This window comes from Ahaetulla prasina, chromosome 2 (assembly GCF_028640845.1).
Source record: "Ahaetulla prasina isolate Xishuangbanna chromosome 2, ASM2864084v1, whole genome shotgun sequence".
NCBI lineage: Eukaryota > Metazoa > Chordata > Lepidosauria > Squamata > Colubridae > Ahaetulla > Ahaetulla prasina.
This window is the reverse complement of record NC_080540.1, coordinates 245,267,176-245,283,432: the sequence shown is the minus strand read 5'-3', so window position 1 is coordinate 245,283,432 and position 16,257 is coordinate 245,267,176. Positions and strand designations below refer to the sequence as shown.

At 36.4% G+C, this 16,257-nt stretch overlaps 1 protein-coding gene across 3 annotated transcripts in view; it reads left to right on the top strand.

The window, feature by feature from the left end:
* The window catches only part of GRAMD2B (GRAM domain containing 2B), a 42,521-nt gene extending 26,477 nt beyond the window's left edge, over nucleotides 1–16,044 (top strand). For 2 of the 3 annotated variants that reach the window (XM_058170580.1, XM_058170582.1), the window contains 6 exons: nucleotides 876–987; nucleotides 1,316–1,438; nucleotides 2,667–2,754; nucleotides 3,500–3,604; nucleotides 7,287–7,380; nucleotides 8,611–16,044. In XM_058170580.1, coding sequence (XP_058026563.1) covers nucleotides 876–987; nucleotides 1,316–1,438; nucleotides 2,667–2,754; nucleotides 3,500–3,604; nucleotides 7,287–7,380; nucleotides 8,611–8,652 — 564 coding nt within the window. In that variant the 3' untranslated portion in view covers nucleotides 8,653–16,044. The remainder of the gene's footprint in view (nucleotides 1–875; nucleotides 988–1,315; nucleotides 1,439–2,666; nucleotides 2,755–3,499; nucleotides 3,605–7,286; nucleotides 7,381–8,610) is intronic. The other variant, XM_058170581.1, reaches the window with a different exon arrangement.
* The last annotated feature ends 213 nt before the right edge of the window (nucleotides 16,045–16,257 follow it).

The following is a 16,257-nucleotide window of genomic DNA, read 5'->3' as shown; positions in this document are numbered from 1 at the left end:
CACCTAGTAGATGTCTTATTCGTAGGTTAATTTTCAGTTAATTACAGACAGAATCTTGTCAGACTAAGCACTCTACTATCAGCATCTACCAGACATTCAGAGAACTATTTGAGAGAGACCACTTTCACCTGCTTTCTCTCAAACAAAATATCTGGACTGAGTTGCCTCTTATTCTTCTGGAATGCACCCCCTGCCATCTGGGAATCCAGCCTTTTACATTTCATCCCAGAAACAATAAGATTAAGTAACATCTGCACACCTCTTCAAGCTCTAATATTCCTTCCCATCCATTTCAAAGATGTAAAAGAAATGATATTATCTGCAAACTAAATTATTTGAAATGGGACAGCTTGATGAAAATCAATTGGTGATGTTTATGCATCTGGAAGCTTAGTCTCCCATCTACAATCTTACTGTTTTACTCATTAGGCTAAGATACACTTTGGCTGCAATTGTAGAAATAGCAGGGCTGCACAATATTTTTCAGGCTGAAAACCACCTTCAACTTTGAATGATATGCTGGAGGACACACAACAGTAGATGTGATTGGGAGGAGAAAAAACTAAGCAAATATAATTAAAATTAAATGTATTACATTTAATGTGTATTAATTAAAAGAATGCCCATTTTATTTATAACAAGTTGGTATTTTTAGCGGGGTTTGGACGGATGGTGTCCTGAAGCCTAAAGTTGTTGTATCCCTATTATATATACTGTATGTAACTACCAGCAAGCCTTACTGTGTTTTATGGAATATGCGGAAGTAGGTCTATACTGAGAACATTTTTATTGTCATTGTTTTCAACTTTGTGGGTACAAAGGAAAATAACAAATTGATATTTAATTGGCATTTCTGATACATTGACCCTTTCCAGGATTTCAATCATGATTTCTCTGAACTGGATGGCATCATACAGAGACGTAGACAGGAGATGGAAGAATCCAGCAGCACTGGTTCTCAAAGCCCAGAATTGGAACACTTTCAAGGTTTGCTTTTAAAAAATTGTTCCTTGACTATCTTAAAACACAACCTTTTAGTCTAGGCCAGGGGTGTCAAACTGGCGGCCCGTGGGCTGGATGCATCACTGACAGGCCACACCCACCTCAGCTCCGTGAAGGGAAAATACTTCACAAATGGCAATGTGATGCTGCGAGTTTGACATCTGTGGTCTAGACATTTGGAACACTTCAACAAAGAATGGGGAGTGCAAACATTGTTTAGATCTAGCAAAGTACTTCGTTGGCATTTATTGGTCTCAAAACTATTCAAATGGCCTACACTTGCTTTTAGTATATGTTTCTTCTTCTCCAACAGATTACCTTGAGACTGATAAGCAGTCTCATTTCAAGAGTTCCAAGACAGACACGAAAGATGTCTATAAAGATGTACAGTCTAAATGTAGGCATGATGATCAAATCAGGAATGTTTCAGGTAACAGTAAGTAAATCTTGTTGTATTTCTTTGGGTTGACCCATAACTGTGCCCAGAATTATATAGTTTCTTCTTTGTCAGATGTTGATTGGTTCACTACAGTCTCTTCATTGATGGATAAATAAAAACCTTTCTGATTTGACTGAAATTGGAGATTCTGCCTACAGGGTGCAATTCAAATTTCTTATCCGCTGATCTTCTTGGCAATAGTTGTTATTTACTGCTTTATGATTTCCAGTCCTTCCTTGATCTTCCTTGTTTCTAGGTGACGTTTCTTGATTAGGTATACTTTGGCAAACTTATTCTTCATTTTCTTTTCTTTTCTTTTTTCATCTGTTCTAGCCTGCTTGCATCTGATCTTAGCCACGCTGATCTTATTTTCCAACCTAATATTTATCTATTATTGGTGGGAGTTTTATGTCAGGTTGTTATTTAAATCAGTTTTAAAGTACAGTTCTCTAGATTGAAATGAAATGATAAGGTATGTGGATTTATATGGAAAATGTGGAGAAAGGCAAGAATGAGAAACATTGGTTGAAGGAGACCTAATTTATAGCTGTGAGAACAACATAAAGGGACTGTGACTTCCCATGTAGTCTCCCAATTTCCTTTAATTTATAGCAGGGAGTCTGCATATGCTTGCAGATCAATTTCTTAACCACAGATTGTAGCCTTGAGTATTTTTGGAATTCCTTTCTTTGCCTTGTTTTTCTGAGCATATTTCCATTCAGATCAGTTTACATCTTCGAATTGCAACTCCCATATGGTGAGAGAACCTAATCTGGTTGATACAGTAATCATATATTTAAGCTATAAATTTTAATCAAGGCTTTTTGAGATATAAAAGTGTCCTGATTTACCATGTTCATGTTAACTAGACAAAGCTAATTCACCTTAATTTATTATTATTCTTTTATTTTATTTTCATCAAGCATGTATTTTATGACAGATACAAGTGTAAACATAATTATAAATACATGAAAAGGATATGAATAAAAGAAAACATTAGGACAGGGATGGTAGGCATGCTGGTGCACTTATGCATGCCCCTTAAGCAGTCCCCTTAAGCAACATTAAACTACAACTTACATTAACATACTTATTTAATATATTTCACAGGTGAGAAGAAAAAGAACAGTCAATTTATTATTTTGCATTTCTAGTCTCCCAGTATTGTATGTGTTTAGCTGTAGTCTTTTCAAAGGCTAGATTAATTTTTGTTTTTATTTCATAGTTTCTTCAGGAATCCTCGGATCTTTCGAGAGAATGAATTTTCAATTATTTTTGTCGGTGACTCACGTACTCATTGTTTATGCAATTCTGTAAGTGTGTATTACCATTTCCTCACATTACAAAGCTAAGCATAAGGCTGAGAGCATCTTCCCTGGGATATATTCTGAAAGTTGGACATGCACCAGCTAAATAAATGGTTTCTGAATTTCTTTTCGCAAATAAAGATCTGAATATGTTCCACTGTAAGCATTTCCACTGGGAAAAATGGAGGGAGAAAAATGTGATCTGTCTAAATTACTCTGAGTTGTGTTATATGGATAACAAGCTTATGTCATTTCCAAAAGCATTTTGCTAGACTCCTGGAGGTAACAGAAAAGAAGATTGATGGATATTTTCAAGGTTTATGGGCAAAGCAGAGTAGGCAGCAACACTGCAAGCCAAGTAGCAGATAAGGAGATTGATAAAGGAAAGCAAATTTCTGAAGAAACCTGTTGAATAGAGCAAGGCTATTCACTGCTGGAGCAGACAACAGCCCAACCCAGTAACATTTGCTTTCCTCGTTGGTTTCACAAGGACCTTTCTCTTTCCCTATTCAGGCTCTCTTAAGGAGCAGTATCTCCAACCTCGTTCAGAATATCTGTTTACACAGATGAGTTAAGCTAAAATTAAAGCACATCGGCACAGGATTTGACAAAGCATGGTTAATGTTACCTAATTTAGTGTAACAGGAGCTTTGATATATTGTAATAGGTTTTCTATATTACAAATGAGTTTATCTTACATGGGCAGTCACCTGTTTATGTCCTTTTTTCTTCTTCTACATTTCTCTTGCAGTGTTTTTATCCTCATTTGTTCCACATTCTATATGCGATATAAAGTTCATCGTTTGGAAGAGCAACTTGTATCCATGGCTTCTACTGTGGATCCACATATGAATGAGTAAGGATACTCTTTGTTGAAATGCAGTGTCATTTGTATTCTTTTCTATTGATTATTCTTCACCATCTTTCTTCCCAGGTGCAGGGAGCCGGTGATCATATTGTAGAAACTCTACCCACGCTTCCCAACCCCTAAATAAGCTTAAAAACAAGAGAGATGACAGGGCCTAGGTGAGAATCTGACTAGTCCAATATCCACTTCTCACAATGGCCAAATACAAGCAGGACATGAAAACTTGAGAAATAGACTGCTTATGATTCTAGAGAGAAGTCATCTGAGTAATACATTTTCCGAGAAAGCCTTGGGGAGAGACTTTATCAAAAGTCTGAAAGTCCAAGCATGTAACATCTAACTGATCAACCATATCGACATTGTTGCTGTCATTCTGACTTCTTCTGGTGTTTTTCTGATTTATTCTTCTTTAACCAGCCTTGCCCTTTTTAAACGTTTGTTTGTTGGTTTATATTTTAAAACTCTATAAATTTATAACCCTAACCCTAAAATAGATGTTAAAAATACATAATATAAAAACAGACAGCTGCCACGGATAAAAACGTAATTATTAACAAATTCAAGGCTCGAGCTATATCACATGGGGCCCATATCCTGCCTAGCTAGTTTCCCGCTTATGCTATTTCTGCACATTTATTATTTTTGTTGCTAATTGCAAAACTACTAAAGTATGCTACCCAGTCTGCTTTTATACCAGACACTATATTTTTACATTTCTTTTGTATGAAATTGACTTTTTATTTATCCAGCATTTTTTAAATAAGTCATTTTCCATATACAACAGTGGTGGTTATTCAACCAGTTCTATCCATTTCGGGCAAACTGGTAGCGGTGGCTGCGGGAGGCTCCACCTATCCGCCCAGATGTCATCACATCCTGTTTTTGACACTCTGCGCACACGGGGAAGCCCTGTGCATGCGTGGAGGTAGCGTGTGCTCACAGTTGCGAACCGGTATCAAAGATAAGTGAATACCACCCCTGGTATACAAGTAGTTTGCTACTTGTGACCAGTTGCTTAGTGACCTTTCCAAGTTATAAGAGATCCCCCCCCCAAAAAGATACTTATGACCTAGATTTGAAGTTCCAACCGCCCTTGATCACATAATCATATTTTGAGTGCTCTCAATCAGCCTACATTTATGACCGTTTGCAACATCCCAATTTATGACAAATTGGTCCCAATTTATGACATTTTTTGGAAGTGTTTACTTCCAATTTTTGGACAAAAAAGCCATCCATTATAAACCATGGGTTCACTTTCTGATGTTCACTTAATGATCGTCATGTTCGCTTCACAATCGATAGACAACAGTTAGAGCCATAATTAAAATTAAATGCAAAAGGGGCATTAGAACTAACTAGAACAGGGCTGTCAAACTTGCGGCCCATGGGCCAGATGCGTCACACACTGGCCACACCCATGCCCGGCCAGTGAAGGGGGGAAAAGTCACAACATGTCACATGAGTTTGACACCCCTGAACTAGAGGCTTCATGCCAACTGAAATGATACAGTTTTAATATGCATTCTGAATGTGAAATAGGATGAGACTATCCTCATTTCTGGGGTAACATTTTTCAAGGAGTAGGGTGCACCACTGAAAAGCCCTAGGCCTCATCCCACAGACCTTACAGAATGGGGGACCCTTGGTAAATGATTGTCCTAACCTGGCAGATTATATCTTGCCTATTATAATATAGCACAGCACTGTAGATGGACTTTTTTGCCTTTACATTAACTATTTTAACTTATCCAATGGTGGTTTTAATAGTCGTGCCATTATTGGCTGTCAATGGGGTTGTGCTTCCACATTCAAGACTTTGAGGCATCCTGGTGTCTTCTTGTGTAAACAGCAGGTCATAGCTGAGGGTCAGAAGGTATTTGCACATGTACATCTAATGTGTCAGTTGCTCCCTTCTCTAAATTTGGAGGCCCTTCAGACTCATGCCTGACCACATTGCGATTGGATTACTGTATTGTAAAAAAAATAGCAGGTGGCTACTTTTCTAGCATGAAGACAGACAATCTTTAGTGAATTACCTCCAAAAGTATCTGCTACTGAAGTTATAGGACCAGAGTTAGATTTTATATGTGTAAAGAATCTAATTGTACCCCAGCTATACAAAACCTTATACTATATGATGTTTTACACAGTGTTTTAGTGCTTTAGTGTAATGCTAACAAACCCTATGCAAAAAAAAAGAAAAAGACCCACAGCTCATAATAACCAAAGTAAATGTATGTTAAATTTCCATTTTTTTTAAGGCTGCCATTTCCATGCAACAGCTTCAATGTGCTTATAAATGAATATTGACATTCTTATAAAAGACACCTTCAAGCAATAATTTTCAAGCTACACTCTTAACAGCCCTGGTGTATTCTTAAAAATATAACCTTAACTCTTTATTCACAGTCCCTTTAATGACAGACCAAGATACAATGGAACAGCTGTATAGGACTCATAATTTACTACAAAACTACTATTAATAAGAACTTTAATATCCACCCTAATACTCTATTCTTTAAATTGGTACCTAGAATAATAAATGGAATAGAAAAACTTGGCTGTGGACTTGGATGTTTAGGTCTTGCTTATCCAGAAAAATAACAAGCATAGAATTTACAGGGTATCCAAAAATAATAGGTTCTTACAATTACGTTTCTAAAAATTACAATAAAATAGGGCATATGCTAGAATTTCAGCAGCATCTCAGCCAGAAGGCCAGGTTCTGTTGTCATAGAAGATGTTTGTGAGTCTGCCTTCCGCTGCTTGTAAAGAAAGGGTATTAAGTTGGTGAATGTAAACATTCTGTGATATTTAGAGAGAGTTTGCTGCTCAGAGTATTTTGTTGGCTTAGAACTAGAGTCAAGATTGCCGTCCACAATTTTTTTAAGGCTGATACCAAACTTTGTCCAATTTTTAACACCTACTGTTCTTTGGTGGTACAATTTTTGCTTACTTATAGCCAGTTCTTTGAACATTTTTTACATTTCCAAGGTGATATAAAAGTGTCAGTGAGTATCAAGACAGTGAGATCCTGTGAAAAGAAAGTCAACTTCAGACATAAAACTAAGACATTAATCTATGGCCTATATCAATTTCAGTAAAGCAACTTCTGTATGAAAGACCACACCGAAAATACAGTTGAAGATACAACAAATTTGGACCAGATAGTCTCATAGATAGTCAATAACACCTGCATCACATAACACCTGAGTTATGGGTTTAATAATAAACATATTAATTCAATAAGGATGTAACTGACCCTTTTGGCTTCGAAAAATGGCATGATACCTGCAATGCATTTTTTGGCCATTTCAAATAGCGTAAGCAATATGCTTATTTTTATGCTAATTTATTGAATGAAAAATCATACCTAGTTGTTTAAAGCACTTGTTCTACAAATCCTGTTTATTAATGGGTACATGAGCTGTATTTTATTTTATTTTTTTAGAGAAAATAATAATCTTTGTTTTGCCAAATGACATGAACATACATTGCTGATATGAGTCTTGTATCATGAAATTGCTATACTCAGTGTATATCAGTGTAAAGGAATAAACTTGTCTTTTCTGCTGTGTTCTGGTTATGTTATTTAGTTAGATTTTTAATTTATTCCATCTGTAATAATATGCTGTCTCACTTTCTCAAACCATATTCTCTATTTCAGACATCCAGTACAAGGTGGTTTGGGATATCACCAAAAATTTAATGTTGACGATCTGTATGCAGAGCTAACAGCTAATCTTATTAAACTGGAAAAGGTAACTGGAAAGAATTGCTAAACTATAAAAAGTAAAAACAGTGGGGAGACTTCATGAACATAAATATGAAATTGAGATTTATTGGGGTGAAAAGCCGGTTAAATGTCTCTTAACTGGATAAGAACAAAAGAGGTCAGAGGGTTGAAATCTTTCATAGCTGTGTCAAAGATATTTTGATAGGAATAGCTTGCCTAAAAAGCCACTTAATGAAGAATGCTAATAAAACTTTCTAAGATAAATTCTATGAAATTAGGCAAAAATCTACCCACAAAAAATAATTATTTGAAATTTTGTCTGTCCCCATATTGTACACCAGCGTGTGTCAAAGGTGACACTCCATTCCAGCATTCCCCAACACCCAACAACAACTGTTCTTGAAGCAGCCCTGTTCTCATTCAATTTTCCAAGGCTATGGAGGCCATATAAGAATGGAATATGCCCTCCTTGTTTTTTATCTTTTGTTTTGGGGGGGATGACATTACAACAGAATCAAATTAGATATTTTCTGACTTTTTGGCATGCCAATCCCAAAGCTTGTGCCATCACTGCTGAACACCAATAATTTTTCTTCACAGACTTGAAAATATCCAGTTAAAGCATTTGGGCCTCTTCAGTTAATCTGCTTTTGAGGTCAGCTCATATACAGTCTTACTTTTATAATATCCCTTCCTATGCTATAGACTTATATGAGCATCTACTGGGCAACCTGAGAAGCCAATCATTCAATTCATAGGATTTTTTGTAATGATGAAGTCACTTTTCTCCAAATGTTGCAATTAGTCACCTTGTTCTCTAGACCCTAACCTCTATCCCCTAACCTTTTGGGCACCAGGAACTGGTTCCATGGGTAGACCTTTTTCCGCGGAACAGAGGGGACATTGTTTCATGTGCTGCCTGCATCCCATGAATGGAGCTTTACTTGTTTGCATGGCCCAGTTTCTGGCATGCCATGGACCAGCAGTTAGGGACCCCTGCTCTAGACACACATTGTACCAAGACAAGCCAGGGAGGAGTAAGGGCCGTTGGTCTAAATCACTGCTGTAGAATTAATAGGCTAGACATAATAGTTTTAAAAATGTAATCCTTGATGTTATGAATTTACCCGGATTGAGTCACAATGAAAGAAAGTATTCCACTTTAGGTATGATGCCTATTGAACAATTAATCTCTTGTCCATGTAGCAGCTAGTTTTATCTATATAATGTGTTCTGTATTTTTTTTCTCTCCAAGATACAAAGCAATTTACAGAAGCTACTTGAAGACAATAAGTGAGCTGCCTGTTGCCTTTCGATTACTTCATTCGCACCTCATTTTTTCTCTAGATAAGCAACTCCGAAGATGATATCAGGCTTAGCCAATCAAGTATGTGTACTTGAGCTCAGTTTATATTCAAAACTCTTGTGCAATAGCACCTGTTTTCTCAGAGGACAATCCATTTCTTTGTCTACACAGTATATGATGAATAACTGAGAGGATCCATCTCAGGCCTTATTATTATGATCCTGACTAGCTCAAGTTTGACTCAACCTTCTATCTTTGTGAGGTCCGTAAAATGAGGACCCAGATTGTTGGGGGCAATATGCTGACTGTAAACCGCTTAGAGAGGGCTGTAAATCACTATGAAGCGGTATATAAATCTAAGTTCTACATTTAGGCAGAAATGTAGAAGAAAAACAAAATGCAAAGGTACAGTATATGTGGTACCTCGCTCAATAGTAGTAACTGTGAGCGGGATCTTGGAGTCCTAGTGGACAATCACTTAAATATGATCCAGCAGTGTACTGCAGCTGCCAAAAAAGCCAACACAGTTCTAGGCTGCATAAACAGAGGAATAGAATCAAGATCACATGAAGTGTTAATACCACTTTATAATGCCTTGGTAAGGCCACACTTGGAATACCACATCCAGTTTTGGTCGCCACAATGTAAAAAAGATGTGGAGACTCTAGAAAGAGTGCAGAGAAGAGCAACAAAGATGATTAGGGGACTGGAGGCTAAAACATGAAGAATGGTTGCAGGAACTGGATATGTCTAGTTTAGTGGAAAGAAGGACTAGGGGAGACATGATAGCAGTGCTCCAATATCTCAGGGGCTGCCACAAAGAACAGGGAGTCAAGCTATTCTCCAAAGCACCTGAGGGCAGGACAAGAAGTAATGGGTGGAAACGAATCAAGGAGAGAAGCAACTTAGAAGTAAGGAGAAATTTTCTGACAGAACAATTAATCAGTGGAACAACTTGCCTGCAGAATAGAATAGAATAGAATAGAATTTTATTGGCCAAGTGTGATTGGACACACAAGGAATTTGTCTTGGTGCATATGCTCTCAGTGTATGCTGAGTTGCGAATGCTCCAACACTGGAAGTTTTTAAGAAGATATTGGATAACCATTTGTCTGAAGTGGTGTAGGGTTTCCTGCCTAAGCAGTGGCTTGGACTAGAAGACCTCCAAGGTCCCTTCCAACTCTGTTATTCTATTCTATTCTATTCTATTCTATTCTATTCTATTTTATAAGTGCTACTGCTATTGCTATTATATTGCTTAAACGTACCATAAATCCATTCTGTTCTACTGTATTTTAGGCAACTAATATGATCATATACAATTTGCTGTGCAACTATGTCTGGAAAATTTTATAGCTTGTATATGCTTAGATTGGGAACATTCTAGTTTCCTTCTTTTTTTTCCCCCTACCCAGACAAGAAGGAAATTCTGAACATATTCAGAATGGTATTAGCTGGACTTTATAAACTTAATTTTGTGAATAAGTTAGCAATCTGATTTGATCAAGTTCTTTCTAGAATGTTCCTACAGAGTTGCCAAATAGAATCTCTGCTGCATGCTCAGCTGCAATTAAGTATATGTCCCTGTTTTACACAGAATCAGGAATGCACACATGTACACCTATACCCACCAAAGCCCTCATTGGCAAAGTTTTCTATCATGTCCAGGTACAAATAAAGGAGCTCAGAGGACTTTTATAATCAAAGTTTGACAATCCTAATTTCATCGAGTTGGCTCAGATCAAGTTAGTAACATGTTGAGTTAGGTGAAATTAGTGTGTGTGTGTCTGTGTGTTTTTCAATGATTATTGATTCAGGTCAACTGCCTGGACTGTCCGTGCAGTTTTCTTGGCAAAGTTTCTGAAGTGGTTTGGCTTTGCCCCCTTCCTAGGAGAGATTGTCCCATGATCTTCCAGCTGGCTTTGTGCCTAAGGTGGGACTAAAACTCATGGTCTCCTGGCTTCTAGCCCAGTGCCTTAACAACTATACCTAACTGCCTATCTTTAGACCTTATTTAGACCTTATTTTAGAATTACATTGGTCTTAGTGGGTCAACTAATACAGTCATTTGTATAAATTTTAGCCCTAATTTCTACTGGAGTTTAAATATGTCAGCAATATTTAATCTAATAAATTGGCCAATTTAGGTGGCCTGAAATTGTGCATTCCTATACAATTATGCAATTGATACAATGTTTTTAGATAAAACAGCATAGTCCTCTATAAAACTAAAGTGGAAGTTCAGATACTAATATAGACTTCATTATAGGAATCTATATTATTCCAACCCAACCAATTGATAAGCTTGTAGATTTGACATACTTTAGGTTAAAAGCCAAGGTTTGGAGCTTTTTACTTTATTTTTCCTTTTATTTTTGATATGCTGTATATCTTACTGTATTTGGGTATTGTAATTATTTTATTTGTATTAGAACTTTCATTCATTTTTATAGAAAGATGGCTAATTCATGAGTTCAGCATCTCAAAACAAGTGATAATTACAATATTAGTCCGTAGCATTTTAATATAAAGCCGTGATTTATCCATTAGAATATATGGTATTCTAATTCTGCTATATACTTGGTCCTCTATTTATGACCACAATTGAGCCCAAGATTTATGTTGCTAAGCAAGACATTTGTTAAGTGAGTTTGGCTCCATTTAACAACCTTTCTTGCCAGTTAAGCAAACCATTGCAGCTGTTAAGTTAGTAACACCGTTGTTAAGTGAATCTGGCTTCCCTATTGACCTTGCTTATCAGAAGGTCACAAAAGGTGATTACATATCCACAGGACAATACAATTGTCATAAATGTGAATCAGTTGCCAAGAATCCAAATTTTGATTACGTAACCATGGAGATCTTGCAACAGTTGTGCGAAAAACAGTCATAAGTCACTTTTTTCAGTACCATTGTAACTTTGAATGGTCGCTAAATGAACTATTGCAAGTCGATGACTGTATAAGAGACGTATCTTACCGTTGGTTTGACTCAAATGAGTTAGATCACATTAATGCTATTTAAAATATTCTACATCTGTAAATAATGAACATTCTGTTTATATAGCAGAGATGTTAATTGTGTCATTTCTATGAAATGTAATTTATATATTTAAAATAAACTATTTCTGAATGTACAGTGAATTCATTTTTGTTTAAATGCATCTCGATCAGAGGTCAGTTCTGTATAGTAGGATTCAAAGGGATAGTTTCAATACAGCAGTGGGAAGAACTATGAAACAAGTTTATAAAATGCATGCCAAGCTATGATTTGAAAGACAACTGCTGTAAATATTTTACAGATAGTATACATCAATAATTGCCAAAGTACATAAATCATAAGGTAATAAATGTGGGAAATGCTACAGAAAAGAAACATATCTAGTGGACATGCCCCCCTCAAAAAAGTACCGGAAATATATATATAGCTACCCAGAAAATTTTGGGGATGAAATTTAAAGTGGAACCACTATTTTTTTTATTAGGTATAATTCCAGAACATATCAAAAAGTCATACCATAATTTATTAAGATACTTGTTTATGATTTTGAGGATTAACTTTGCAAAGGAAGGGGGAAGTCAGAAATTAAATACCTTTATTATTTTTAGGGATGTTTTATTATTAGTTTAAATATTTATAAATAATAATATAGTGGAGCTTTTGACATTAAATACAAACATTCATACTTTTTGCTATTGTAAACATAAAATATATTGGTGGGCGTGGCTTGGTGGTCAGATGACTGGGTGGGCGTGGCCAATAGCAATAAATAATAAAAATAATAAACAAAGTACACAAAACAATAAGAGGTACCAAAAACCAACTTTCACACTTTAAACACACACAACACAACTGACTCACACACAATGTAAAAGCAGCTGCACTTCACCCAAAATGGCTCCTGCAACAAGCAGGAACCTCACACAAAAAGCCTAAAAACCAACGTTCACACTTTATGCATACACAACACAACACAACACAACTGACTCACACACATACACACACTTAAAATGCCACATACAGCTTTGTGAGATTTTGTGTGTTTGTATAGTTAGAGTGAAACACTACAGAATATACCAAATCTCAGAAAGCTGCACAAATATTTTATTTTATTATTTTATTTTATTTTATATTTTTAGATAAAAGCAGCTAAATTTAAAACTTCCTTAACTTTAAACCTACCTTAACTTTAGATTGCTATGTCTAAAAAAAATAAAACTAAAAAAAACCCCAATTAACTATTTTTTTAAAGCTCCTCCCCTTACTTACCCAATTCAAGGGAAAAGGCAGGCAGATTGAGTTGCTCACTGATGAGATGGATTGCAGGAAGGCAGATTCAGTTGCTAGCTGATGCAATTGATTGCAGCAGCCAAAGCAAGGCCAGAATAGAGAGCGAGACCGAAAGAAGCAGGAAGCTGCCAAGTAGGCAAGTGGGGACTGGGCGATTGGGTGGGCATGGGTAGGGGGGGGCAGGGATTTTTGCTACCGGTTCTCCAAACTACCTGCCCCCATCGCTATCTGATCGCACAATCTGGTCCAAACCAGGAGCATTTCACCCCTGCTATATGTCTATGTCATCGTCTTCAAACTCAATGGCCCAGTGGCTAGCCATCTATGCACCACCTAGAGTGAAAAATATCACTCCGTTTAATAGCAATATAAAATACATCAAACTTTGAATAAAGTCTTTTCCATGGGAGGAACCATGGACAATTGCCATGGGTGTCATTATCACTGTAAAAAATATGATTAGAGTATTAAGATTTTTGCATTACTTAGGCAAAATGTCTAACTGTCAGAGTAGCTTTGATTTTATCTTGTCATGCTTGGTAAAATCTTAGAAAGCATAACTGCTAAACAATTTCTAGTAGCTTCAGTTGTTGTTCATTTTGTTTCTCTTACCAGCCAAAGTGGAATTAAGCTGGACAGAACAGAGCTGAGCTTACTTAATTTGAGTACTTGTGTTAGAATTTAACTTTTCTTTGCAAGCATATTAAGATTTTTTTAAAAAAGTTGAATCATAGAAACATAGTATGAGTAGAGTAAAGAGTGATGAACAGTTTTTCCCATCTTAGCAATACAATATGCCTTTCACTTGATCAGGCTTTATTAAGGTAATACAAGTTGAGTGACCAGCCCTTGAATTCTTTGTAGATTTCTAGTCTGCCTATTACATATTCATAAAGAAGTCAAGGCTTTGAGAATAAATCATACCCTTTGTCCTACATGGCAGGATTCCAATAAAGCAAATCTGTATTTGCAGAATGTGTACACGGTCACTATCATTATATACTTAACATATAGGTGTTACATATTAAAGAATTTCAGAGCTTTAGCCGAAGCAGACACACCCTCCTATAAGCCTTCTCTATCCTAAGATTTACCAGGTGATTTATACTATAATAAGTCTTGAGATTCCAGTCAACATTAGCTATTGATTATTCTTCTTGAAAATATCTTTGGTGAAAATACCACTTTACCATCCATGCTTATCACGACAGTATTGCTTCTTGATTACCTACCAACCACTGCCTCATCTCCTATTCAGAGTTCTCACTCTTCACGACCTGTTAGATCAATCGAAATTATCACAATTTCATATGATGCTGAAACCCAGATTCCAATACTTTGTTTGTCTGTTGAGGTTAATATACCAGAATTTTTGTTACACCCATGTAAACTATGTCAATATTTAACCTCAAATATACTTTCAGTTCAAGCACTTAGAGTTGCTCAGTTTCATTTTGATATTTATTAAATTATAACCTATTTTCTGTCTATTGTACATTCAAGGAAGCAGCCAAATTGACTGGTTATTATTGGTTTTGGGTTACAACATACTGCATCCAAATGCGAATAGCAGATTGTTAATGCAAAAAAATAATAATAATCATAAGACCTCATAATATGAAATTGTTCTGAGGAGCATTTAGACGGAATTCATATAAATGCAAATATAAAAGAATGCTGCAAAGATGCAGTATTCAAATGAGTATTTGATTGCAGTATTCAAATTCACTGCAAAGATGCAGTCAAAGCATCAAAGGACTACTGATCCTTTGGTTACTTTATGATGTCTGGACTCCCTCACCCTCTGCATGGCAAATTGTTATCTCTTTGCTATTTCAGAGTCTTATCAGGAAAATTAGATACAGATATGTTTACTTTGGCCTTTGCCCGGAGACAAGAAATATAATCTCCAAACGGCCTTGTTAGTTTGTGATAGCAAAGATTTTCAGGATTACTGAGGACCAAAGGGCTTGTGACTATTTTTTAAAATAACTATAGAAGCATTGACAGTGGCCAATATGAGGGTTGATCAAGATTATTATACATGAGCTGCTCTGCCCTCCAGAGAAAGAAAAATACCACTTACTTTTTGGACTTACTTTATGGATTTCAAGTATACTCAAGTATAATCCCCAACCTACAACCACAATGGAGTCCAAAATTTATGTTGCTAAGTAAGAAATTTGTTAAGTGAGTTTTGCCCCATTTTATGACTTTTTTTTGCCACATCTGTTAAATGAATCACTTCAGTCGTTAAATTAGTAACCTGTTTGTTAAGTGAATCTGGCTTCCCCATTGACTTTGCTTGTCAGAATATCACAAAAGGGGATCACATGACCCCGGGGACACTGCGACCAGTTGTCAATCATCTAAATGTAAATTACGTGACCATCGGAATGCTGCAATGGTCATAAGTGTGAAAAACACTCATGTCACTTTTTTCACTGCTGTTGTAACTTTGAACCATCACTGAACAAACTTGTAAGTTGAGGACTATCTGTATTGAGTCTTAGTCCAGAACACTACATTTTGCAATATTCGGTCCCCCTAATTATTGTACAATGTATTCACCCAGAAGATTGTAACCAGACAATGAAGGCTCAGTGTAACTTTCAGGAAGGCAACCCCCCTCTAATCTTTTCACAGAAGACAATCCAAAATTATTCATTCACGTTATAGAAAGTTTTGATAATGGAGCAAGGTAGCCAGGGAGCAATTCTTCACTACTTAAAGAAAACATCTCTTTTGGGGCTAGCAACATTGTATAAAATGTGCATAAAGGGAATAAGAAATAAGATAACAAAATTTATTAGCCTGAGGTGTAAAAGAAAACATATCTATATCTCATTTACACCAGTACCAGTTGCTTTATCTTCCCATAATTTTATGTCTTTGCAAAACATCTCTACTACAGCCCTTACAGCCCAACCCCTATATTATATTTTGTTCTTTTGTTCATATAATACTAATTATAGGTATTTTATCCCTATATATGTCAGTTAACATTAGTTCTAGAGTAGGGGTGTCAAATTGGTGGCCCACAGGCCAGATGCATCACATGCAGGCCACGCCCACCCCAGCTCCACAAAGGGGGGGGAAATCATGATACGTCACATGATGGCAATGTGATGCCGCGAGTTTGACACCTGTGTTCTAGAGAGAAGGCCATCAATTTTATTCATACTTTGTTCCATGCAGCAACTTTAAAATGGGTGATTTCACGTACGCTGGCTGGGGGAATTCTGGGAGTTGAAGTCCATGAGTCTTAAAGTTGCCAAGTTTGGAGAGCCCTGCTCTAACCTAAAG